The following is a 27,517-nucleotide window of genomic DNA, read 5'->3' as shown; positions in this document are numbered from 1 at the left end:
AGAGAGAGATGTATTTTTTAAGAGGTCATCAAACATTGATCTTCTCAGAACACCATGATCATTGGTATGTCCATATTTATGAAAAATGCAAAGGCGAGCCAGACATTGCATGCCCAATGGATTTCTTATCTGCATCACTGCATGTGCTGACATTGGAGCTTTGAGCAAGGGTGACTGGCTTCATGCTTTTATTGCTAAAAGATAGGATCATAAACGATGGTTCATTTCCTTCAAACGTGCAAGCTTGACAATGTCATGAAATATTACATCCCATGGCTCATGTTTATGAAGCTCAATCAACAAACCATGGAGACCATGGCTGTATGGTGGATTCACTTAGTTGCATTGGACTACTGAAGGCCAAGGAGCTTGTGAGAGCAATGCTGCAAAGGAAAGCTACTGTGATTTGGCAGTCTATTCAGCTACTTGTGAATACCATGGTAAGACAGCATGACGTTATGAATGTGAGGAGAAAATGAAGACACTTAAGAGTAAAAGAGAAGCCTGAATGTAGCACAATTCAAGTGGTTGACAAGGTTCATGAGTGCTTAGTTGGTGAAGAAATGACATCTTGAGAAAAAGTAGACATTAAGAAGTAATAGATACGATAAATTACAGCTTTAAACTCTTCATAGCAAAGCCAAGATATTTAAGACTTCTTAGATTGGGTACCAGTTTCTGTTGCATTACTGCCTAGCTGATAGAAAAATGGACTGTTGTAGCAGACACAATAGCTTAGAACTAAAATTACAAGCAGAAGGAATCTGAAAATTTTGTGGTTACAGTTAGATAAAATTACTTGAATCAGTCGTGCTATTTTCTAATGGAAGTTAAAGCTGGATGCATGAAAGTGAGTAACAGCAAAATCCATGGACTTACTATGGCATGCAAAATGGAACCAGTCCGTCAATAGTACAAATGGAATGGAGAGGAGTGTATTGTTGATTACAATAAGTTGTTAGTTCCATCCTATACTAAGTTTAGGCCCTTGTCACCTAAGAAATTTCCACCACATTTCATCCAGTTTTCTACCAGAATGACAACAGTGAACATTTATTAACAAGCATATAACTTCAACTAAAATACAAAACCTCATCTTTCAAATTTCATCCACATATGTATGCATGCAAACAAAAGTGCATTATAGAAATTATTGCTCGGAGTTGCTTCTACCCATAATTTCTGATACTAACTTATCTTTTAATAAATGTAAGCAATTGATATGAAGTAAGATCTGCAACCTTGTGCAAAATTAGAAACACAATGTTAAAACAGTAACAGTGTTAAGGTGTTTTTCTATCATTAGCTAAGCAATAGTTAATTATAGCAACAATCTTCACTGTGTAACTCACTACTAAAACAGGCCTTGTTCAAGTCGAACCACACCTGCCGGAATACCTTGATGATGAGGTCATGGTATTCGTCAGAATTCAAGGTTAGATAACAAGCCAAGAGTTCTTCAAGCTCTTCTGGCCGGCTGATCCTTTTCTCGGTGATCATCTCAAGCATTGAATCTCTGAAGTCCTGCTGTGGATCAAATGAGCATTTTGCAACAGCGAAGCTCTCCAAGCATGTTGTTTCCTCCACAATTTGCTCCTTTTCCTTCTTTTTCATCTTCAGTTTTGATTTCCTCATGTCTTCCAGCGCTTTTATTCTGCAGATTTCAACCTTGGAAGCCGTTCTTGGAGAATAAACTCTAACTTTGGAATTCTTCTTTGTTCTTCTCCTCTGTGAGTCCTTGCTTACATGAATAGATTTCCTCTCTTTCTCACTCTTTGACTTCAGCTCTTCAATTTTCGTTCCTTTCAACTTCTGCCACTCTGAACATAACTGCTCTGCCGAGAGTCCTGCAGTTCCCTCCAAGTTCTTAGTAGCAAAAACACCATCTTCTGCAGTATCTCTTAGGCTAGAATTCTTAGAATTCAAGGAAGAGGCAGAACAATGTTTCTTTGAGCCAGAAGCTATCAATTTGTGCTTATCCCTCTTAGGCGTCCAAATTGTCCTTGGTGATTCCCATTCCAATGATTCTTTGTCCACAGATTTCGCAGACTTCCATTCTCTTTCCAATTCCAACACCCTCTCTTCCAAAACTTTCGGATTCATTTGACTTAATTTCCATTCTTTCCCAATCCTTTTCCATGGTGATCCAACTCCATAACGAGCATCCAATTCCGGTGAAATCTCCTCATCTTTATGCAATTCTCTCACTTCCCTCAAACCCGAAAGCATCTTATTGAGCTTCTTAGCCTCTTCTCTTTCCCTCACTTCACCACAATTTGATCTAGAGCCCCTGCACCTAGAAGATGGGACATGAACCTCATCATCGGATTCATACCAAACGGATTTCAAGACCCCTCTATTCTGATTCCCATTAACAGCCTCTTCTCCAAATGACAGTCTCCAAAAAGCATCATCATCATCATCATCATTCCCACCATAAAACCGACCACCATTCTCACCACCACCACCACCACCACCACCACACTGTGATGAACTCATGAAAGGATTATTCAGCTTACCTTTTTGCCTTACCTTTCCGGGTTTCGGTTTAGAGTTGATGCCCATGTGTTTGAACTTGGAAAGCCATGAAATGGGAAAGACATTAGACAAGAAAGAAGGCTGAGACAAGGAGGAAGGTGAAGAAGGAGGTTTCTTTCTTCCCCACTTCATGGTTTCCTTAAAAACAAAAAATCTCTTTTGTTTGGATGAGAGTTCTTTGATTTTGTTAAGGTTTTTGGAGATTCCCACTAGAAGTGAAAATGGATGGTAATGGAGTTCAGTTAGAGAGGGAGGAGGGACAGTTAAGCTGTTATAAATGGGAACGTGGGTTTCTTATTGGATTTCTGCTGTTTTTTTCAAAAGAAAGGCCCGCCCATCTTGTGACCACTTTACCCCCTTTTTCCTACTTTATGGTTTATGGTTTGTAATCTATGCTTGTAAAAGATTGGCAAAGCAAAGGGACCTCTTACCTAGCTAGTTGCACAATTTTTCTTTTATTTTTTAAAAATTTAAATAGTACAAATCAAATAAAATACTAAGGAGAAAAAGTTAAGGAATCTCTTGGTTGTTCTATGTGAAGGAATAAGTAACAAAGCAAATTCATTCATGGGGGCCTTAATTAGAGCAAGTGGTCCACAATGTCTATAATTAAGCACTGTAATTAAACAGTAGCCCACATTGTGTGATTTGATTGCTCAAACAGCTACTTGGTTAAATTGGTCCTGGTCCTTATTTATTTTATTTTTTTATTGTGATTAAATTTGTTTTAAGATGAGAGGAAGTTATTAGCACACAAATTTGAAATTTCCATTTTGGGTAGTTTTGAAGAGAACGAGAAGAACTAATAATTTCTGGGTTCTAGTGTATTGGGGGGTTTTTCTCTTTGGTCATCTTCCTTTTATGCAAAAAATTGGGTAGGTTCCTTCTTTTGCTTTTTTTTTTTTCCTCGACTTTATTTTTCGTTATAGATTATGTAACTTTTTTTTTTTTTTCCCTTTTTTTAGTCAAAGGTTAGCAGTGGGCCAGTGACCAAGTTGGTTGAATGGGAATAGGGCATTGGGCAATTGGGCAATTGGGCTACGTTGGATCTTAACTCAGCCAAGCCGAAAGGCTTTATTGAGCAAATAGAGGTGCTAGTTTTTGAATTTTGATAAATTCCATAGTTAGGAAATAGGAGATTTGAATATTACACTTTAAGTTACTTAATATGAAAAAGAAAAGAAAGAAGAACTCAAACTCCTTAAGTTCTGGGCCAAAGTTCTTGCTACATAAAACATCCACCACTGTTAATTTATTTTATTTTATTATTTTTTGTTTTTTGAGTTCGTATTTTCTATCATTTTCAAATTCTAGGAAAAACATAATGCATGTCAGAATTATCATTAAATAATCAAACTCGTGACAGTTTAATCTTTTGGGATAATCAGGAGCGGCCCAACAAATTTGGAGACCTAAAGCAATATATTTAAATGGGGGTTTTTTTATTATCACTTAAATAATATTTAACTTTTTCTATAAAAAAAATTAACTAGTATTTAATATCATAATTTTTTATAACAAAAATCTACACCTTTTATTTTGTAATATGCATTTTTTTTTTGTGGAAAAATGCTAAAACTATAACAAATTTCACTAAAACAAACTTTCAAACGTTGTAGAAATTAATGCTATTAGTGACACTTCAAGAAGATAATAAACAAGTATTTGAATAAATGATGTTAGAGATATTATAAATTTTACAACATAAGGCTTACAAAAATGTATCATTAATCACAAAAAATAATTCAAAAATGCATTTTATAGGTTATTGACTTTTACGTATCATATTAATTGTCACATTAATTTGTGAAGTTTTCAAGTAAAATTAATAATATTTCTATCATTTTCCTACTTGAATTATTTCTTGCGATTAGTGACATATATATTTGTAAAGGAAAATACTAGAGATACAATTTTTTTTACAAAAACTTTTACAAACTGATGATGTGGTAAATGATTATAGATAAATAAAAAAGTGATGTTATCGGTGGCCCATATGAGAACCAGTAAGAAGTTGGTCACAACAACAGTTTATAAAAATGTTGTGAAATAGTTTGTAACTATAACATTACTTTATTTGTAAGACCCATATATTTAAAGTTATATTATCTCTTGTATTACTCAATTCTTTAGAACTTTTTAAAAGCAGAGGAAAATTATAAAACTATTTTTTTTTCTATATCTCCAATTTTTTTTTAAATATATCAATTATTGTCCCAAAATTTAGAATCTTTCTCTAGTAAGGGCCCTAGCCGGTGGCCTAAGTGGCCTAAGCCTAGGGCCGGCCCTGAGGATAATTAATCATTTATCAATAGTAAGTGCAATAATTTTTTAGTAATGCTAGGACACACCATCTTTTATAACTTTTTCTTTAATATGATTTGAGTAACGTCCTTTGTATCTAAGCCTACCACGGCACCAACTTATTCCGCACAAACCACACTTAGCCATATTAGCAACTGTGAATACTTTTGTGAAAAATAGTGGTCCTATGGCTGTTCCCAATTATTTTTTCATCTTTTATTAAATATATTGGCCATTGCGTGCTGCAACTAAATTTTGAAACGTCGCTATGACCAAAGAAAAGAAAGTAAAAAACATGGAACCGTGACATTGATGAATGATGAGAAATGAGAGGACAAAGATTTATGGTATTGTCACTTGTGTCTGGACTCTGGAGAAAGCTCCGCACAAGTCCATCGCAGGATCCAATAAAATAGGCACAAGCCCAAATCGTAGTCAGACCGCCCCCCCCCAGTAACAACCATCAGGCCCACATGCTTTTGGGAAACAATCATCTAGAAGAAATGCACTCTGAGGACAGAATCACATACTTCTGACATGATTGATGGGCATCACTTTAATTAAAAGCATACCTTCCCCCCTCCTCTGCTTATTCCCTTTTCCATATCTGCGTGCTGTCTGTTAATGCTTTTCTCTCGAAATAAAGGAAATAAAAAATAAGCTGTGTTTCTAATAGAAATGATATTCATGATTCAAATATTAACTACGAATTATCAACACAAATAAACAAACAAACAAAATAATACGTTTTTTAAGGAAATAATATTTTAGTTATTATAAAAGGCATATGCCATATACTTTTTTCTTTTATTTAGATAAAATAAAAATTCAACTTATGAAGCGTTTTATAATAATTAATATTTATCATCAGGTCGAATGCTCCAATCAAATTTTGATGTAAGAAGGGTTTTAAATTCTAGATCTCTTAATAAGATTTATAAGAAAAGAATATTTTAATTATTAGAAAAGGCATATGTCATATACTCCTTCATTTTGTTGTTTTAAAATAGAAATTCAATTTATAGCGTCCATTTTATGATATTTTTTTTATTATCAAGCCAAATGCACTAATTGATTTTTGGTGTAGAGGGTTTAAACTCTAGATCTCTTATTCAAAAGATAAAAAAATTTATCAATTGAGCTAACTAAAATCAATTTCTTATTCTCTAACCTTTAGTCTTTATTTTATAAATGTATCCCTCTTCCCCCCACCCCCCAAAAAAAGAAACAACTACTATTGATTAAGAGATATCAACTAGGGTCATTACTTATACTACCCATACATAGTTTGCTAGTGGGTAGGGCAGCGAGCAGCAGGCAGCAAATTGCACTCGAGGTCCCTTGGTAGGCAAGCCGTAAGTTTCCCAAGGTGTAGCCCAACCTATGAGTATGCAAGCTGAGTCATGACTCGATGGGCTAAGGGGTCCATTTTCAGATTCATGATCGGTCTGCTTGAAGGTGTAAAACAAAGGAAACAGATCCTCCTAACTGGATGTTGCTCTTCCTCCTTATTGTTATTGACTAAACCTTGGTCAACAAGTTAACTTATATAATTAGTTATTGACCAAAAATGTACAGCAACATAGTTAACCCATATCAGTCATATTAGCAGTAAGACTGTTGCATGCATGTGCATTTTGATACCAACCTAATTTGATATGCATCATGACTGATGCCGATGCATGTGCTTTCTTTTACTAAAGTAGTAAGACTTATTCACTGATCTATCTATGCGTGTGTGGATATAAAAGATAAAAAGAATAACTTTATAAGAAGTTAAAGCCATCTCTTTAACCAACTTAATTTCATAAAAGGTTTATAACATTACAAATAATAATAATAATACAAATTAATGTTAATAAAAACCTATACGTAAAGGTACAATCCAAAATTTTGCTAGTATTGCCCAAGCTAGCTGAAATTATGTCAAAATGATGGATTCAGATCCTCTAGAGTTCCTAGGGTACTCTACCAAGTAGAGTTCATTAAATCCTAACCGCTCTTTAATGATTTAATGGTCTAGATTCTGCCATGTCAGCATTTCATTAACAATCATCTTAATTGTTTTGTTTATAACATTATTTTATTATTTTAAGAATATTATTAATGAAATGCTGACATGGCAAAATCTAAACCATTAAATCATTAAAGAGTGGTTAGGATTTAATGAACTCTATTGGTAGAGTACCCTAAGAACTCTAGAGGATTTGAATCCCAAAATGATCGGTACAACCTGAATTTTTTTTTTTTTTTTTTGAGATGAAATAAATAGATTGGTTGTACCAATTTTGATGTGTAATGGCCATTCCAGAATGAAAGAAATAGATATAAAAACTTTGAATAAATAATTCAAATTAGATTTTAATTGTGGAAAAAGTGTCCGTTCACTTTAAAATTACTTATAATCCATTTAGAACTACTTCCATTCAATTTTGAAACTTAATTAGTCCAATTTTTCTTATCAAAACATTTCATTAAATGTGAATGAAAATTTATACTATGTTCTAAAAATTGATTGTTATTTTCAATATTTTCATAATAAATAAATTTCCATAAATTATTTGATAAATATAAACTTTAAATAAATTCATTACATCACAATAACAAAAATTACATTAAGAGAAAACTAACTACCTTGCCTTCCTCTACCCTAAAATAGAGCAATAAAAATACGAACGATTTGTATACTTTATCTAATAATATACTCGATCACAAAGGTTTTTTTTAAGAGTTGACAAAATTTTTAAAAACGAGCCTAGGTAGTATTCACCTTAGATACAAAATTTAATTATACTCAGTGTAACTCTAAGCAATGTTACACCACCCAGAAACTTATGGCTGTCCACAGGTCGATCCGAGTAGGTTTTGGGCTCAACCCGGACTCAACCCAGCCAAGTTGGGTGGTAGATCGAAGGACCCGTCACTAATTGAGAGGATGAACAGGTCAGATTGAGCCAGATTGGCCACGGGTTGAATTAGATTTAGTCAAAACCAAAAGAGTCGGCAAAGATTAAAAAAAACCGGTGGTTCTTTGATGGAATCTCATGATCTACACCAAATCTAGAGGAGATCTCAGTTGGATCAGCTGAGATCTCCTCAGATCTAAAAAAGTTAGGATCATTGTTGATGGTGGAGAGGAGATCGGAAAGGAGATCAAAGCAGAGGAATCTAGGATCATTGGGTGGGTCAGGTTCTTCAGTTTCTCATACCGCAAAACCAAAAATTAAATTGATTTTGTTAGTTTCTGTGTCCAGTGACCCATCATCGACCAACCCACTGCAAGAGTCGAGTAGTTTTCGGGTCAGATGTCATCAGATTGGGCAGTTTGGTCAGTTTAGACAGGTGGTGGACAGCCCAACAATAACTTGTTATAAAATTCATATTTTGAAAATACCACCGTTGAATTACATGTTATATACACGTTCTTAACATTCATGTCAAATTTCATGTCAATTAAATGTTATTTATCATTCGATTTATAAACTCATCTTTTATGCATTAGTTTAAACTACAAAAACTTGAATTTAAACAATTGATTGATAACATGACTATTAATTTTTGATCAACTTGAAATTTTGCAAGTATGAAGAATATATGAAGATAATGTAATATAACAGTGGATTTGTCAAAATTCACACCCAATTAAAAAACATTGAGTCGTGTAACAATGCTTAAAGTTACACTAGGTGTGGTGTAACTTTAACCCAACCATATATAGATGAAGATAATGTAATATAACGGTAAATTTGTCAAAATTCACACCCAATTAAAAAATATTAAGTAATGTAATATTGCTTAAAGTTACACCAGATGTAACTTTAACCCAACCATATATATATATATATATAGAGAGAGAGAGAGAGAGAGAGAGAGAGATGGGTTCAAGTTATATTTAGTGTAACTTCAAATAATATAACACAACTCAATATTTTTTTAATTGAATGCGAATTTTGATAAATTCACTATTTGATTACATTATCTTCTTATATTCTTCATGCTTGCAAAATTTTAAGATGATTAAAGATCAATAGTCATATTATCAATCAATTATTTAAATTCAAGTTTATATTGTTTAAAATAATGTATAAAAAGATGAGTTTAGGAATTGAATGGTAAATAACATCTAATTGACTTGAAAATTGGCATGCATATTAAGAACATATAGAACATATAATCCAATAATAGGATTTGTATGTGCTCAGAAAATAAAGGCTCAAGCCCACTAAGAACAATAGTATATTTTCCTTTACACCAAGCTTAAACAATAGAATTTCTAGAGAGTGAGAAAACACTTTAAGTGCAATTCTAAGCTAAACCCTGATGTATGGCCGAAGAGACTAGAATGATAGAGAAGTGGAATTTAAGTAATGACTGAAAATAATACTCTCCTCCGGTTAGTTCGAGAATTAATTTCTTATATATGAATGTTACAAGTTCTAATCCAAGTAATACACTGTTCACTTCCTTGTTTCTTTGTTTCTTACAGAAAATTGTTCATCCTTATTTCTGGGTGCTCCGTTCATTTTATATCCTCCCTCCTTGCATCCTAACCCTCCACCAGTATGCTTCAAGGCATTTCTCGGGACACTTGTTCCATCAAAACTCTGATGAAGGTGGTAGAAGGGATTGCTAGTTATAAAGTTACTATTCAGGTGTTATTTTCACATTAATGCAACTGATATGGTTGGTGTAGGGCATTCAATGCGGAGATGGAAAGTATCTCTTTCAAGAAGCTTTCTCTCATATCCTTTACCCCCATTATGGTTCTTTCCCGCCTCCCTAGTCCTTCATAAGATACTAAATGTCCATGCTTCTATTTCCATCCTCGGGTTAACGGAATCCTTGGAGTTTATCTACTTCTTCGAGTTGATTTATGCAACTAGTCCTTGATTTATTCATCTTCGGTCCTCGGACCCCCCACAGGATTCTACAAAATATGAATTCAATAACAAGTTATTAAGTGGTGAAATATTACTTAAAATTATACCAAATGTTACTTAAACCCAACTTCTCTCTCTCTCTCTCTCTCTCTCTCTCTCTCTCTCTCTCTCTCTCTCTCTCTCTCTATATATATATATATATATATATATATATATATATATGATTTTGGCCATAGTTGTATTAATGTACCAAATCGAGGTTTTTCTTGAATTCAAAATGTTGGTATTTGCCTATATATAACCTTGTAATCTGGTGATTAAGAGGGTGCTTGTGTCACTCAAGTAACAAGTTCCTTGTTAAGCAGCTAAATTCCATTCCACAGCATAACCATAAGATTGTGCGATGTGTCTAAACAATTATAGCACTGTTTTTTTCATCCTCTACAAGTTTATACAAAATTAAAGCACTTTTTCTTTCAAGACCATTGGGAGGAAACTTCAGTTTTGTCCTTTTCTTTTCTCGTAGGAAAGAGAGTTTAACGAAAGTGAAAATTATAAAAGTACCTACCGACTCAACCAGCTGAAATGGAATGTACACCAAACAATCATACAGTAAGATAAGAATATTTTTGGATATTTTAAATGACATAATGCTGTGCTGCAATGCAGCCCCTTACCCCTTAATATCATCACAAAAGTTGGCATATAAGAATAAAATACTTTTTGTTTTTAATATAATAATAAAATACGTTCCATGCAATATTGGGAAAGTATGAATTATGTACAAAGCAATTTCCTTTTTTAAAAAAAACAGAGTAACATAAAAAATTAAATATTAAAAAAACAAAACTTTATCTTTCATAATTTCAATACTCATGCTTATATAGCAAACTTAGGCAAGGAAGCATTATTTATCAAGCTTTTATCATCAATGGCTAATAAGCACACGAAAAACCCATGTGCTTTTCTTTTTGCTTTTACTCTGGTTGTGGTTTTCTCTACGTGTGTTTTGTTTGTGAATGGTTCTGAAAGTGAGTATGTCTCGGCTGTGGGTGATCCTGGAATGAGAAGAGATGGCCTAAGGTTGGCGATAGAGTCATGGAACCAATGCAATGAAGTTGGCGAAGAAGCTCCTCACATGGGCAGTCCAAGGGCTGCTGATTGCTTTGACATATACACGGCTTCTCCACCGGCAAAAGGTTAGCTTGGCCTTGTTCTGTTTTTGTTTTTCCCTCTTCATCTCCTTCTGGATGAAACACGACTGTCTAATCTATTTTTCTTTCTTTCCAACACAGTTAAGTTCATGGTTTTTTTTCTCTTTTCTTTTCTTCTCTTTTTTCTTTGTTGGTCTGTGAAAAAAAGTGTCTTTCCTATCATATTTTTATTTCTGTAATAGTGTACAGTTACATTGGTAATGTATAGTTTCATATTTATTTCTTTATGTCTTGGCCAATGGCTCTTTTTTTATTATTCTTCCTAGTGTAAAAAGTTATGTTGTGTTAGGATTTTGGTATGATAGCATCAATAAAATACTGGTTGATTATTGCTGGTACTAGTTTTGCACTTGGGCTTTCTGATTTTTGTGTTCGAGATAATTTTAGACTAACCATATTCAGTTGAAATTCACATTTTTTTTTTTTCCAAACCCAGAAGATACAATTATTTATAAATTATATATAGTTGAGATTTTTAGTTAATTTTTGTTTATCCCTGCAGAACAAAACTGCTCCCTCTGCAATTTTATACCCTATATATTGGTCCACAGAGTCACGGATAAAGACAACAATCTAGGGGTTGGAGACCCTTTTCTTGGATTGCAACCAAATGCCCTTTCCAATGTAGACGTTTACGCTGCTGCGAAAGAACTCTATTTGGGATCTAAATGTGAGGTTGAAGACACCCCAAAACCATGGCAGTTTTGGATGATCATGCTAAAGAGTGGCAACATGGACACTTTTGCTGCCAAATGCCCGAAGAATGGCCAAAAAGTTGGCCCTTTTGGCCCTGATAAAGGGTTCCCTTGCTTTGGAAAAGGGTGCATGAACCAACCGACCATTTATCATGACTATACCACATTGCAAGGGCCTAATATGAGTACTCTTAAGGGAAGGTTTTATGGGTCATGGGACTTGGATGCAGATTTGAGTAAGGGTTTGGTGGGGAATATATCTTACCATTCAGTAACTTGGGAGAAGGAACTTGGAAAGGGAAGTAGTTGGGTATTCCATAATATCTTGAGGACTTCAACAAAGTATCCTTGGTTGATGCTTTACTTGAGATCAGATGCCACTCATGGATTATCTGGTGGGTACCATTATCCTACCAGAGGAATGTCTAAAATTGTAAGTAACTCTTTCTTTTAACTTCTAGATAATCTAATCAATTGGAGTGTCCCCTTTAAATTACTCATTGCTAGGTAGGTTACTAATTAACTCAGTTCTGTTACTATGTTCCATCGAGCTCTTAGGTCATTCCTTGAATGATGATTAGTTAATTACTAAGTTTGGTGATTAGCAGAAAGTTGAAAATATGCCCAAGAATTAATATGGTTTACCTAAAGTTGGTAGGAATATAAGTTTGACTTATAGACGTCTTGTGTAGGTCTTTTCAAAAGCTCTCTATATCATGCCCCCCTCTGTCAGCTTTCTTTGAAAGTAAAACATTAATGCGGATGTGTATTTGGTTAATGTGAAATAGGATCCTCTTTGTTGAATATAAGGTAAAAGAAAGGAGAGGGACGGAATGTGTATTATCTTTTCTTTGTCAATCAAAGTGCAAGAGACTGCCTTTATAGATGCAGAATATGTGTGCAAGACAAGTAAAGTACATAGGAGCCAAGCCCGTTGGGCCTATACATACGCTAACCCTTTCTATTTCATTTGAAATAGAGATAGTACATTACATGGTTAAGATTTTATTTCTTGAATTTGATAATATAGAAAATGTCACATTATTTAAATAACATGAAATTGGATTTACTTTTAAATATATAACGTTTAATGTAAGTTCATAAAATATATTTATTTATAATGGATAACATCTTAATACTATACTTAATATATTAACTATGCAGATCCCGGAATCACCTAATTTTAAGGTGAGGTTCACCTTGAATGTGATTAAAGGTGGTGGTCCTAGTAGCCAATTCTACCTACTAGACATTGGAAGTTGTTGGAAGAACAATGGCAAGCCATGTGATGGCGATGTTACTTCAGATGTCACCCGATACAGTGAAATGATCATAAATCCAAATGCAAACGCATGGTGCCAAGCAAACAACCTCAATGCATGCCCACCTTACCACACATTCCCCAATGGGACACGCATTCATCGAAATGATACTACCAACTTTCCTTATGCAGCTTATCACTTGCATTGCTCACCAGGAAATGCAGAGCATCTTGAGGCACCTTACAGTTTGTGTGATCCATATAGCAATCCTCAGCCTCAAGAGATATTGCAGATTTTGCCACACCCAGTTTGGGGTGAGTATGGGTACCCTACTAAGCAAGGGGAGGGCTGGATTGGGGATCCAAGGACATGGGAACTTGATGTTGGGAGGTTGTCACAATCACTTTTCTTTTACCAGGTTCGATTTTCTCCTTGTTCACCCATTTGTTTGTTTTTTTTTTTTTTTTTGGTAAAATACTATTTTGGTTCCTATACTTTACCAAAAGTTTGATTTTCATCCCTAAACTTAAAAAAAAAAATTTCTTTTTTCATTCATGAACTTTGTAGTTTTTTCAATAGTTTAGAGACAAAATTAGGGATTAAAAAAAGAACCTTTTCAATAGTTTAGGGATAAAAAAATTTGTTTTTTAAAAGTTTTATGACATAAATAAAACATATTATTAGTTTAGGACGAAGCCAAACTTTTCAATAATTTAGGGATGACAAAATAAATTTTTTTAAATTTTAGGAATGTAAAACAAACTTTTAGTATAATTTAAAAGCTAAAATAGTATTTTACCCCTTTTTTTCCAAGGGAATGAAAATTACTTTAGAGCAATTACAAAATAAAAATTTGTAAAACTTGTACTTTTTTTCTCGTATGCAAGTTCATTTAGGTAGATAGAAATGCACATTAATGAATTGGCTCCAAAAGTTTTCCTAATGTTCTGAGTGGTACTAGCTAGATTGTTATCAAATATTAATTGGTCCATTTGCTTTTGGAGGAAACAGAGGTGAAGAACAGAATAATATTAGAATGTCATACATTCTCCATATGGTTATGATTCTTGAGGATTAAATGCTAACCATATTTATAAAACCTTCATTTGCAGGATCCTGGTACTCCTCCAGCTAGGAGGCAATGGATGTCTGTTGATTTGGGAACTGAAATATTTAAAGACCCAGATCAAGTTGCTGAATGGACTGTTAGTGACTTCGACATCCTTGTACCTAAGAGACAAAGGTATTGAAGCAAAACACCAAGACAATGAAGATTATTAGAGACTTGAATAGACTTTACCCGAAGGGTAGAATTTATAGAAGACTCTGCAAAAATCTTTGAATTGTCATTTTTTCTGGCAAGTCATATCTTCTTTTTCAATTGGAAGGAGCTCTGGCTAATCGACAAAATATAATTTTTTCTTGCGTTTAGCAATGGACCTTCTTTGTACTTATTTTAATTTTGGGCATTGATTTGATCATAGGCTACGTTAGTTAAGCCTTTGATTTCATGATTTAACTTTCTTAAGCTTATGGCTCCATCTTGCGTCAACAAAGAGGCCTTTTCTTTTATGAAAGGTGATTCCTTAGTATCGATGGTTACTGCGTCAACTACCCTATGTCGATTACCGAGCTAAGTACCAAATAACAACTAAATTGATGGAGTTAATATCTCGAGTTAACTGGGCTAATGGCTGTACTAAGGAAACATAACTATCGCTGCTATTATTCAGGCAAAAAGTGAAGATTACAACCTGAATCCTGATATGATTAAACTATTGATGCTATTAACTTTCAATATAATATTTTTAAGTTAGGATTTTTTTTTTCATTCTTTATGATGCATAAAGACTATTAAATTTTTTTTTTTGTATAACATCTCTTTTTAAATTTGTAATATGTACAGTTAGGTTTTAGTGAGAAAAGGGGCTTAGTTAATACTTCTACAAGGTAATTAATAGCCCAAATTTTCATCTACTATTTTAAATATTTTACTGAGTAATATTTAGAATTAAAAAAAAAAGATTTTATTGAGTAATAATTGGGGTTTTCTTTCATTTGAGGACTTCTTCATTACTTTCTCAATTAGTTCCATTATAGGCTCTTGTTTGTTTTCTCTTTGGCCTGCCGACTTGCAAAGGTAGACGGTAGACTAAGCTATTGGATATTGGAATATGCAATTTTCAACCCCATCATTGCTGCCAAACCAGATTTAATGTGTGGCCTAACATTCTTGTGGAAAAGAATATTAGACTTGACGTACGTAATTTATTTTTTGCCCTGACCAAGCTGCTTAAGTTTTGAAATTTCAAAGTACTCATGACTCTTTGAACAAGAACAAATTAGAAATACAAGAATTGAACAATTCATTTTACAATCTCGACCCGCCATGCCCAGAATTCTATTATTACCATATCCTTCAAACCAAATCCATACCCAACCCAAATCTACTTATACAGCTCAAACAAAACTACAAACCCAATAAGCCCGCTACCCCAGAAACTCCAACTCAAATAGCCCAACCAAGTGGTAGACCCACGTAGCACCCTGGACTCAAGCCCATGCCCAACTTCTTGACCCATCCATGTCCAAAACCCAGCACCTTAAACCCATGCCTAAAGTTAGCGAAACATCTCATTTTCTAAATTTATGTTAACATTTAATATTTATATTTAAAAATAGCATAGATATTTCAACAACAAAAAATCCCTTAGAGAATGAATGAAGCAACCCAAACCTTACTTCCTTTTAAACGAATAATTATTGAGTTTTTTGTTTTTGAAATTTGAGAACTTGTTTTATAAAATAACTAACATTGCATTTTACAAAGGATTATGCTAATGTGTGCTCTAAGGGCATACAATAATTTATTATTTTTGAAAATTTTTTCTCGAAATTAAAAAAGTTTTGACATTTTTCAAAATTTTCAAATTTTTTTTTCCAAAAATAGATGGGTTAACGTGTGCCTTAAGAGTACACAATAACCGGACCCCAAAATAGCAAAATAAAAATCATAAGCAGTGACATAAATAAGACCATAATGTAAAAACCCTATTTGACTATTTTATTCCTCAATTATGATGCGTACCATTTTACACTTACCTCATCCCAATAATAAATTTATTGAACCATGCTCATAAACTCTCAAATCAATCTATTATTTATTGTATTAACTTTGCTTTTAATTTTACTTTTATTCATAATTTTTATTTTATCATTCAATCTTTCTTCACGTCTACTTTTATCAAACTCTCAATTTCAAAAAATATGCAGAAATCTTCATTTTATTTCTTGTCCTCTTAAAAGAACGTTTGACTCTTTTGTTCTTTTGGAAACAAGTTATATACCTTTTTACTAAAAGTTTTTTTTTTCTTTAAAAGTACAAAAGCTAAAAGATAAATAAAATAAGTAGATTGATCTTTAGTTGAATTTATTTTATTTTATTTTATTTTTGAGAAACAAACACAAACACAAACACAAGAGTAAGGGAAAAAATTACTTTACCTAACTTCTTGACTCCAAAAAAAAAATTATAGTGAACCAGCTTATAATTATTTCCTCATTCTCAAAAAAAAAAAAAGAGCTTATAATTATTTCCCATAAAAACAGAAGACAAAAAAAATAATGAAATAAATTAGCATTGTACTATGGAGCGTGAACTGTTGCTGCTACATTTGCACTGTACTGTTGCCGAACAAAATAATTTGAAGTGAAACTTTGTTCACTGTTACCTTGTTGCGTCAAACAAAAAAACATCTCTCCCTTTCAAATGGTACCTTGGCGTTGTGGGGAGAGAGTAAGAGTATCAGAAGTCTACAGACCATTCTACACCGTAGGCCTGATAATGGGCTGGGTTCTGTTTAGGCTAGTTATGTAGGTTAGGTTTTGTTTGAAATAATTGCTCCTGGACTTCTTTTTAGGCCCGCGAACAAATTTGAATCACACGCTATTTTTGTGATAGTGATTAAAGCCCAAATATTGGTTCTAAATAACTTATAAATCTTTTTTTTTTTTTGATACAATAACTTATAAATCTAACTCCAAATAACTATTTAGAGATACTTCTAGTAAAAAAAATTATTTTCTTTTAACTACTCGCACTGGTTAATTTCATTATTGCATTATTTCTATTATTTCTCAATTTAGTTTTAGGCTACCATGCTAAAACATTTACTACTAGCTTGATTTGATGAAATAATTTTTTTTTTTTGAGAAACGCACACACACACATAGGTGAAGGGATGAGATAAATGAAAACACCTTTACTTACTTAGTAGAGATCGGTGAATAATTCTAACGTGTGTGGGTGCCTCACACCTTCTCACAACGGAATCTAACCCTCAAATTTGTCCTAGACCATTTAAATCATTGGGTTATTTTCTAAATAAAAATGGTTTTTATTTCTTACTTTGTTTTTCCCTTTCAAAAAATCAAAAATAAGTTATGACTCCTCACATTTTTTTAAAAAATTCATGATTTTCAAGACAAACTTTTGAAACAATTTTCTTTTCCAAGACCCTTTTGAAAAGCATCATGTGACAGTGTCCACACACGTTAACTAACTGTGGTTCATCTTTATTTTTTTTCATGGGTATTGTGGTTCATCTTGAGGATGTATGTGTGGTCTCAGTAGAAATAACATTAAAGATCGTGTCTATGTTTTGTGATATAATATGGTATTGTGTCAATGGCATATGGTAATGTGATTTAATTGGTGGTATTAGGTATGAGTAAATGATAATTTGGTCAGATAAAAGGCATTCCTTGGCACATCCTCTTTCCTTTTGCCATCTGGTCCTTATGGAAACATAGGAATCAGACTGTCTTCAATAGCAAAGGAGTTAATCCAAGCCTTGCCAAGGTGATTTCATCTCAAGCTATGGAATATATGTTGTATGTTACTCAACCAAGGTGTAACAACCGTATGGTTACCAGACAAGTTAGATGGGAAAAACCTAACTCGGGTTGGGTGAAACTCAACACGGACGTATGCATCAAACATAGCTATCGAGAAGGCAATAGGTGTGCTGATCGCTTAGCTAGTCTAGGACTTAGTCAAACTATGAACTTTGTTATTCATGATTGGCCATATGTGGACTTAATTCCTCTTGTTGAGGTTGATTGCCAATGGATGGTTTTCAACAGGCTGTGTCCTGATATCTTGTATTCCTGTTAGTTGTTCTTTTTCATTCCAATTTATCAAAAAAAGAAATGATAATTTGGTCTTTGAAAAGAAGTAGCATATTGTATGCTAAGAGTTTCCATAAAGTAATTTTTATATCATTTTTTTTTCTTCCTATATAACCTTTTTAGTGGGTTCCATAGGTTAAAACAAAAACTAGGGGTATGTCTGGTAACTTTTTTTTCACCTTATTTTTTGTTTTAAAAAACAATTTTATATTTTTTAAACTAAAAAACTTGTTTGGCAACTCAAAATGGACAAAAAACAAAAGCTGTTTTCAAAACTCAATTTGTGAAGAAAACTGAAAACATGCAAAATGTTGTTTTCAGTTTATAATTTTCAAAAGTTAATGAAAATACGCATTTAATTTAATAAATCTGTTTCATTTAATGAGTTAGCATTAGAGTACAAATCCTAATAACAACACATTTTAGTATTTTCTATTTTTTTCTTCAATTTTTTTTTTTTTTTAATTTCAACTAACCAAACATGTGTTTGATTTCAAAAATACAAGAAAATTGTTTTTTCTTTATATTTCTAAAAATAAGTTTTTGAAAATAGAAAACAAAAACTGTTACCAAACATAGCTTAATTTTCTCTCAACAAAAATTAGTTAGTCAATAAGGAATAATTTTGGCTTCACACATGTTTCAAATTATCTTGCTCCAACTAATTATGTGATGACTGAAGAGATCATTCATATGTAATTTTAGTTACATAAATACTTTAATGATTCATGTAACTCATTTAAAATAAAACACATGAATAGTCTCATATATGTCCACGTAGTAAACTTTGTACATTTAATAGAATACCATTAATTGTTTCTCAGCCTCTAATTAGGCTCGTAATTTGTATTCAATGACTCATTAATGAAAGTTTCAATCCTTAAAAACATGCCTAGATCATGAGAGATCAAACAACAAATTTAAAGTTTCTAAAAAAAACAAAAAATTTAATGTGAACTGTGATATTGGTTCATATAATTTAAGAGTAATGTTACAGCTACAAATTATTTTACAATATTTTTACAAAGTATTTGTGCGGCCAACTTCTTATTGGTTTTCATCTAACCCCACTATTTATATCATTTTATCATTAAATAATAACCACTCACCACATTAGTTGTTTATAAAAAAATTTGTAAAAAGTTTGTATTTCTAGCATTACTCATCATTTAAAGACAAATATACATGAAGTCTAAATAGGCTTATAAAAATCATTATAAAAGTCAAAATTCATCAATATGATAAACATTATAAACACAGTCATTCCACATAAACACATAAAGTATTACTGTGTTGCCTTGTGTGACAAATACACCAAGCAAGCCAGTATTGGTCATTTTTCTTCTTTATTAGATTCTTTTTCTTATTGGTTTTTAAGTTTGTAGCAGTTGTTTTTTATAGTTGTTGATGTGAGGGATGACTGCAAGCTATGCCCAAGGACAGAGGCCCAAGAAACCAACCTAAGAGATGGGCCTAGCCTAGAGTATGGTGGTAAGTAAAATAGCCTACTAAGTAGAAAGAAGCCATCTAGGCCTACCACCGTGGAAATCCGTAACATCTTCCTTCCCTGAGGTCAATTACTAAGGTGACATGCAGAACCCTCTTCGGTGTCTCCCTTTATTCAAACTTACCCTAAGAGACACGACAAAGAGGACATGAGAACCAATGCATCAATCACCTCCTCATTAATGAGGCCTCTCATCTAATGTTAGTTACATTCAATAGTGAATGACTAGCCTAAATAATAAAATTAAAAAAAAAAATCCCCAAAAGTTCTCCTTCATGATCAAAAGATGGTAGAGTAGAGGATGGATGAGACAAATATTCTTGAAATCGGATTGGGGCTAGAAAAAGAGAGAAGAGGGGAAAATGACTATAAAAGGAGGGGGGGGGGGGCAAGAGAGAGGGAGGTTGAGAAAATTAGAGAGAAGAAGTGTATACAAGAACAAGAGAGAGAAAAAGAATAGAGAGAGATAGTTTTGAGGGTTTTTAGTTATAGAATCTACCCCATGTATTAAGGGAATTTCATTTCCATGCATATATATATGTTTGATTCAGTCACTTTTCATCTATAATTTGTTGCTTAGATTTTTCATTGTGGATCATTTCTCTCCTTTTAGAAATTAGTTGTGTAGATTTTATTACAATCTCAATGCAAAGTTGTTGATTGTTTTTGACTCTCACGGTTGATATCATATTTTGTCTAGTTCTAAATTTTGATTTTTTTTTTTTGGCTTTAAATTAAAGGTTTTATTGTTTTAATAGTTAAACCTTGTATTTTTTTTTTTGTTGATTCTTATCCATTTTTATGAGGCTAAATAAATTTAATTGAATTAATTAAAATCTAACAATGTAATTGGATAAATCTTGGTACTATATTTAAAACTATGAACTTCCGTGTAATTTGATTGCGCATAGTGTGAAAATTAGGTTTGAATTAATTGCGATATTACTTAATTAAGGAAATTATCCATTATGCTTTTTATCAATAAAACTTAAAATTTTAGTATGATTTCTAATGGAAAATTGGTATTAAGTAATTCTATTTGATGTCTCTTTTACTGAGCATCCCATTAACTATCATGTATATAAATTGATAAAGGAGTTTAATTGATTTTTATAAATTACTTATCTTGTTTTTATTTGGGTCTTATTACTTCGTCATATTTGGTCCTTTAATTTTAGCAGTTTATACATGTGATTTATTTGGAGATCAAGTTCATTTTTTTAATTAATGATCATGTCAAATTTTATTGTGATTTATTTAAGTCCAAATTTCCTGGTTCCTTAAGCGCACTGGGCTGATCAAGTTTTAATCTACTGTAGAGGTAATGGTCCTATTGCTAAAACCACCCCCTCAAACCCTAAAGACCCAGTATAAAAGGCTCACTTCCTAGTTTCTCCTACCCAGAGCAAACCACTCACACGGCTGAAATCCACCAATATCACACGGCTCACACCAAAATCTGGACCTTAGCCCTTCACCTTTTGGTTTTCAACTTCCTACATCCCTCATTTTCTACTTCCAAAACCCCCAAAAATCAGTCTCTCATTTTCTACACCTACTCTAGACTAACACAGTCTCTTTTCCCAATCAATCAGCTGTCTCCTCAAAGCACCAAAACAACCACTCAATACCTTCAAACTCTCAAAGAAACAAACCCACAGCTATTTCCTCAAAGCACCAAAACAACCCCATTAACACCTTCAAAATCTCAAAGAAACAAACCCAACAACCCCAAAAGTAAACCCAGAGAAACCAAAGAAAAACAAATCCAGAGGACCAAAAAAAATCCCTTCTTTTTCATATATGCCAGAAACCTTCAACAACCATTCTCAACAACAACCAACAACAACAGCAACTACAAACACAAAACAACAACAACCTTCCACCACAACCAGACCAACCCTCCAAAACTCCAGAAACAGAACCCAAAACCACAACAACAAACACTAAAACCAATAATTTTTTCTCACTCTATTCTCACCCTCATTTTTCTTTTCTTTTCCAATTTTAGTTCAAAGTGTAACCAAAAGTTTATTCCTTTTTCAGCTATCAACAGAGCACAGAAACATAGCATCTTAGATAGCTAAAGAAACAAAGGGTAATGAACAAGAAAACAAGGGAGGTAACACTCAACCTTTTCCATAGCATTTTACTTTCAATCTGTGCAATGATTCCTAACCTCTACGTGTTCAAATACCTAGATTTGTGCACACATACGTATCATATTTATTGTTTATTCGCACAAGCATGCATTTTTTTTGTAACACAAAAGCTCACTGTCATTCACATACATGAACACAAGACACACACGGCTACACCATAGAGCCCACAAGCATACAAACACGGCCAAAGAAAACCCGAAACCCCAAGACCCTAAACCAAACACACACAGAAAATACCCATTTTAAATAAACCCCGAGGTCCCAAATTCAATGCACATGCACAGATTCACACTCATAGAGAAACCCACTTTGAAATGGAGAGGGAGAGAGCCACCACGGTTGGTAGTTCATGTGGCTCAAGGTGGTGGCATGGAGGTCCAGCCAAGAGGCTTCGGCCATGGCCATGGAGGCTCTGCCGTGAAGAGAGGAAGAGAGTTGGAGATGGCTGATGAGATTGTGAGAAAGAGATTAGGATTTTAATCTGATGGGGTTTTAAAATAGAAATAGAAATAGAAATAGAAATAGAAATAAAGAGATTAGGGAGATATGGCTAGGTGAGGTGGCTGAATTTCATTGGCCATTGGAGATTATCTAGGTTGTGGTTAGTGGGGAGGATTTTAATTAAGGTAAGGATTGAATCAATTTGTGAATCAAAGCCCAATTTGTGTGTGTACAAAATAGGCTCAGTCTCTTAGGCCCAACTGAAACCCAACACACACTCAAAACCTTATCCCCTTTAGCTACAGCAACTCCACCAAATCTACACACAAAGCCCAAGTGAAATTAGTAGCCCCATTTAAATAAAAGCCTTTAGCCCACTTGCAATTAAACTCACTCTCAATCCTAAGCGCAATCTGAAATTATACTTCCACCCCAAATTTTCACAAAATCATGTTTTGGCCTTTAAGCTTTCACCAATTATATTTTGAGCTCAACACTTTCCAAGATTACATTTTAACCCTCCAGATTTTTCAAAATTATGTTTTCAACCCCAAACCTTTTCAATTTATATTTTTAACCTCCAACTTTTATAAAATTATGTTTTTGACCCTTTTCTCTTCCAAAATTACCTTTTGAGCCCTAAAATTTCCTAAAAATGCACAAAGGCCCTTGAGGTCACAAAAATGCATTTTCAATCTTTATTTTGCAAAAATATAATTCCTTAAAAAATAAGAAAATTGTTAAATGGATTTGTTTTCACACCTTGTAGGAATTTAACCTTTGTGTTCTTGTTATTTCCTTGTGTCCTTTTGCATGAAGTAAAATACTCTGGGAAAAAGAATTGCAAAATTGCATTTGGTATGCTATATGCTATGCTATGGAGTGAAGTAAGCTTTACTTTTAATTCCCTACGCAATTTACTTTTGTAGTAAATGTCATGTGATCACATGTTTAGCTATGCCCTTTTGGTCTTGCCTTTTAAAAATAAATTGTTTACATGTCATCCTATAATAGATTATACATGCTATTCATTATTCACATGCCATCCTAGGATAGATTATACATGTAACACTGTAGAACATGTATTTGTATAATTCTATTGGTAATTACACTACTATTTTGTTTGTATTTGTATAATTCCATTGGTTATTACACTACTAGTTTGTTACATAATTTATCTAGAATTTACTCACCTTTAGAATAAAGGCTAGTGTGTCTTTTTCCCCATTAAATCCATTTTGATAGTTTCAATAGGCTGTACACCTATATTGTTGTTTAGAACTTTAAACACTGTCTTATGGTTCAAAGTTCAAATAGTGAAAGATTTTTATAGTAAGTAGATTTTTCCTAACATTACTCTCACAAATGGTACTAGGTACTCTACACATGCATTTTATTTCGTGTAGTTTTTGTTCATTAAGATTTTGAACTCCAGATGTTTTATAGGAGTTTGTTGGTCCTAAGCTGCCTAGAATGGAATCAAACTTTTTTTTCTTTTAAGCAACAACATATCCAAAGTGATAAAAAAAAGTTGTGCTGATGCTTTAGCTAAGTTGGGTTCAAGTGTAGTCCTTTCTTTTGCTATTTTTGTTGTACCGCCGCCTGTGGTGGTCAATTTGCTAGCCTCTGATGCGGCTGGATTTTGTTGTAACAGATTAATCAATATCTAATCTAAGTATCTTTCCTTTTTCACCAAAAAAAAAGATAAAAAAAAGTTGGAGATTTTTCTAGAATAGGGTTGTTATAACTAATAACTTGATTGGTAAAGTTTTAAAAGACAAGAATAAGAAGTATATTAAAATGGATTTAAAGTTGGGTTTTTGGATAGGGCCACATGTAGAAGAGGCATTTTCTGGGCATTCAAATCTAGAACCTATTGATAGGATTTGAATTACTTTTAGTGTTAGAACAATATCAATCACGTACTCTTTGGTACCTTAACGTGATTGAAACTCAGAATTTGGTATTTAAAGGTAACAATGCGAATGACTCAAAAGTTTATGCTAAGGCTACATTTAGAGCTAAGGCTATGATATTGCTCAATAAAATGTGACTCCTCTATGAGATGAGAATATCATATTTGTTGTGGCAGAGACTTTTGATGGATCACCCATTGAAGAATGGGGTGCAATCTAATGGAGAGGAAAGTGTCCTCCCAAAATCAAACTTCCCTCCTCATTAGGTTCACCTCAACTAAAGATCCCTAAAAAGCTCGGCCACAACAAACACAATATTATCATTTCAATTAGGATTCACATTGTTATTAGTGATACCTTAGTCTTCTTAGCCACAAGTTTAAATGTAGTCTTCACATAAATGTATGGGTTTGTATTGGTACTTCTAAGGACCAAAACCTGGTCAATCGCATTAACTCAAAGGTAATATAGAGTAGGTGAATGCTATTATTCTTAACCTGTAAAAGCAATGCAATGCCAATTAATAGCTTCTGAATTCAAATGCCAAGCACTGAAAAAACGCACTGCATTTGCATGTGTTCCCATCCAATAAGCTGATTTTAACTCTATTTTAATATCCTTATTACCCCTATTCAGATCAATAATTATAACTTTATCAATAGTTATTGCTGGTTCTTTCTTTAGAATAATCTCCACTTGATCACTTTGAATATATTTATTCTTGCTTAAAGGTAGAAGTTTCATTTCACTCTAAACTTGACTTGTTGTCAAGGAATTTGGTGGTTTCCAAGTTTGACTAAATGTATTAGAACCAACTTATAAAATATTTGATGTTAAAATGCATTTGTAGGCTGCATGGTACCGGTACCATTCGTGGCAGGAATGTTAGGAGAAATTTTCTTAATAGGAAAATCTTTTATAGTTTGAATTGCAAGGGAATGTCAGATACATATAAGAAGGACACTAAATTGAATTTCAGTTTCCCACACTGGTGTGAGTGTTGATGCAGCAACACCAAAATGGTGAATACAACATAATCATGGGAACAACCTTATGTTTCAATAATAGATTCCATTTAAGAGGCCAACACATGCACGCACACACAAAAAAAGAAAAAAAAAGGAAGTTGAAGCTTAAGAGTGTCCTTTGGTTGTATCTGGTACTTGTTCATATATTCTCTTTGATATTTAGACAGTAACATGGAAGTCCTTATTATTTGGTTTCACCCTACAAGGAAGATTCGCCTTATAAGGACTGCAGAAGGTCTCAGCAGTATATCCTTGGATAATCTTTGTAAGTATTTTGTTTTACCTAATGTTCGGTTTGTGAAATGGTCCTCTAGTACTGTGGAATGAACTTAATTATAATAGTTAAATTTTTTTTTTGAGGGGGAAATAAAAGTTAAATTGGGAAATAAATATTCCGTGGGAGGACTTTATTAGTTCCCATTCAATTATTGTTGTTGTGTGGCTTAACTTCTTGTTTATATATATAATCAATGTCTCCATCTGTTTCTAATAGGAGAAGAATTTCTTTAGTTCAAAGCCAATATTCATTTTCTGGAAACGACATTCTTGGAAAATGCAATCATTTGAAGCCCCTAACTTTTGCAAGAAGCATTCTGTAAGCAAGCTCTCTGACGTGGTTTTTAAATTGGTTCTTTTACTTAGGATCCTTTTATGACATGGTTAATATGTTTCTGTTGTTTCTAAAAAAAAAAAGTTTCTGTTGGTACTATTTAAACCCCAGCTTCAAATAATTTTTTTTAGCAAGATTTCATAGTAGCAGATCAAGCACTTCTCAAGATCCCTGAGCTTTGAAAATTTTTGTGCAATTCAGGTGAATTAAATCTTGGTCTTGCAAAAAACAAATGTGTTGGGAATAATACGCAAAGTAATAAAGGAAGAACAAAGATACCACAAAAGACAAACAGAAATGGATAACTTAGAGGCACAAAATTGTTATTCTTAGACAATATTCATTTAGTGTGGAAATGGACAAAGCATGGGAATGTAGTGAAACAAAGATTGATACTGCAAACAAAGTAATAATATATGCTCATTACATTAGTGCTAAGAGTTATCGACTGAGGAACAATAAACCAAAATGAAACAATTGTTTAAACAATGATAAATAGTATTACCATGATTACCTTTGCGCTATTCTTATGATAAAATTAATGATAAAATTACAGTGATTCTCTTTTACCTAATAAGACTAATTAATGGAATATTCATAATTAAATTGATTTGTTACATTTGGGTATCCGTTTCAATCTTAACCATTAATATTCGTCAACTATTATATTCTAATTTATTAATCACTTGAAAGTGGTGCATCTTTGGGCCAACGTAATATTTTTGTGACTAAAAAATTGTGATTTGCAAAGTCATTTATTTTTTACATGTGGAATATGCTGTAAATTTCAATTATATGACTTGTTATTTATGCGTCTTTTCAATTGGGTCATTTTGGTGACTACCAATACGGATTAAAATACAAACTTCAAATCAAAATTAATGGCTTTTTATAAACATTAAATTAATGGGATACATTATAGCAATATCGATATAAACGTTTGTGCTATACATGTTTACATCGAAACAAATAAGTCCCTTTTTTCATAAAAGGCATAACTGAAATACTTGATAGAATAGTGAGTTATAGGCTTGATAATATTAGTAGTTTATTATAACATTAAATAAACTAAATTCAGCATTTCAACATTCATTGTAAGTAAAAAGTGAACACAAGGCGAAAAAATTAATAATAAACAATAGCTGACAATCTCAAAGTATAAAAGAATTTATACCATAACTATTCATGAGTGTCAGATGATATTATATTCTCAATTTTAAGATTTGAATTTTTAATATTAAGGGTTCGTCTGTATACAGCTGAAAACTGAAAATACTGTAGCAAAATAATTTTTAAATGTGTAAATAGTAATGCGGGACCTATTTTTAATAAAAAATTGCTAAAAAAGTGCGTGTATAGTGCACGCATAGTGCACGCAGTGCTTTTGTCTCCCCAGAAACGCATGTAGAGGAGGAAGAAAAAAAAAAAAAAAAAAACTGAAACGTGAAACTCCTGAGACGTGGACGCAAAACGCCTAATCCAAACATCACCTAAAAATTAAAGTTGTTAATCTTTAAAGAAACCATTAAATAAACTAGAACCAAATATAGTAGAAATCCATAATACCTCAAATTTATTTACTAATAGAAAAAAAAAATTCATATTATCCAAACTTGATCCATGATTGTATAGAATATACTGTAATTGTTTTTACAAATCCAAAATCACGTCATAATAATAGAAATTATAATTGTTTATAAATATTTTGATAGAAAACATGATAATTCTAAAACACAAGTTTTGATACCACATGTAAATGTTTTCTTTATG

At 32.8% G+C, this 27,517-nt stretch overlaps 2 protein-coding genes and 1 long non-coding RNA gene across 3 annotated transcripts; 2 read left to right on the top strand and 1 right to left on the bottom strand.

The window, feature by feature from the left end:
- Positions 1-1,219: 1,219 nt before the first annotated feature.
- LOC142636933 (uncharacterized) lies at positions 1,220-2,823 on the bottom strand. The gene has a single exon (XM_075811226.1). It carries the CDS (start codon positions 2,668-2,670, stop codon positions 1,318-1,320), a length of 1,353 nt encoding a protein of 450 aa, XP_075667341.1. The 5' UTR covers positions 2,671-2,823; the 3' UTR covers positions 1,220-1,317.
- A 7,775-nt stretch (positions 2,824-10,598) lies between these two features.
- LOC142634352 (uncharacterized) lies at positions 10,599-14,485 on the top strand. The gene is made up of 4 exons (XM_075808650.1): positions 10,599-10,921; positions 11,439-12,064; positions 12,796-13,311; positions 14,006-14,485. The coding sequence occupies exons 1-4, from the start codon at positions 10,654-10,656 to the stop codon at positions 14,141-14,143; spliced, it is 1,548 nt and encodes a 515-aa protein (XP_075664765.1). The 5' UTR covers positions 10,599-10,653; the 3' UTR covers positions 14,144-14,485.
- Positions 14,486-20,998: 6,513 nt separating this feature from the next.
- Positions 20,999-26,350, top strand: LOC142633948 (uncharacterized). Its single transcript, XR_012844005.1, has 3 exons — positions 20,999-25,402; positions 25,631-25,732; positions 25,949-26,350. It is a non-coding gene; the product is annotated as an uncharacterized LOC142633948 (long non-coding RNA).
- Positions 26,351-27,517: the final 1,167 nt, after the last annotated feature.

This window comes from Castanea sativa, chromosome 5 (genome assembly GCF_040712315.1).
Source record: "Castanea sativa cultivar Marrone di Chiusa Pesio chromosome 5, ASM4071231v1".
NCBI classification, from domain to species: Eukaryota; Viridiplantae; Streptophyta; class Magnoliopsida; order Fagales; family Fagaceae; genus Castanea; species Castanea sativa.
Note: the sequence above shows the minus strand (reverse complement) of the source record. Positions and strands in the feature narration are given on the sequence as shown.

Coding starts and splice junctions, on each gene's coding strand:
- LOC142636933 (XM_075811226.1), bottom strand. CDS start 2,670: ATGAAGTGGGGAAGAAAGAAACCTCCTTCTTCACCTTCCTCCTTGTCT.
- LOC142634352 (XM_075808650.1), top strand. CDS start 10,654: ATGGCTAATAAGCACACGAAAAACCCATGTGCTTTTCTTTTTGCTTTT. Junction 10,922..11,438: donor GGCTTCTCCACCGGCAAAAG/GTTAGCTTGGCC, acceptor TTATCCCTGCAG/AACAAAACTGCTCCCTCTGC. Junction 13,312..14,005: donor AATCACTTTTCTTTTACCAG/GTTCGATTTTCT, acceptor CTTCATTTGCAG/GATCCTGGTACTCCTCCAGC.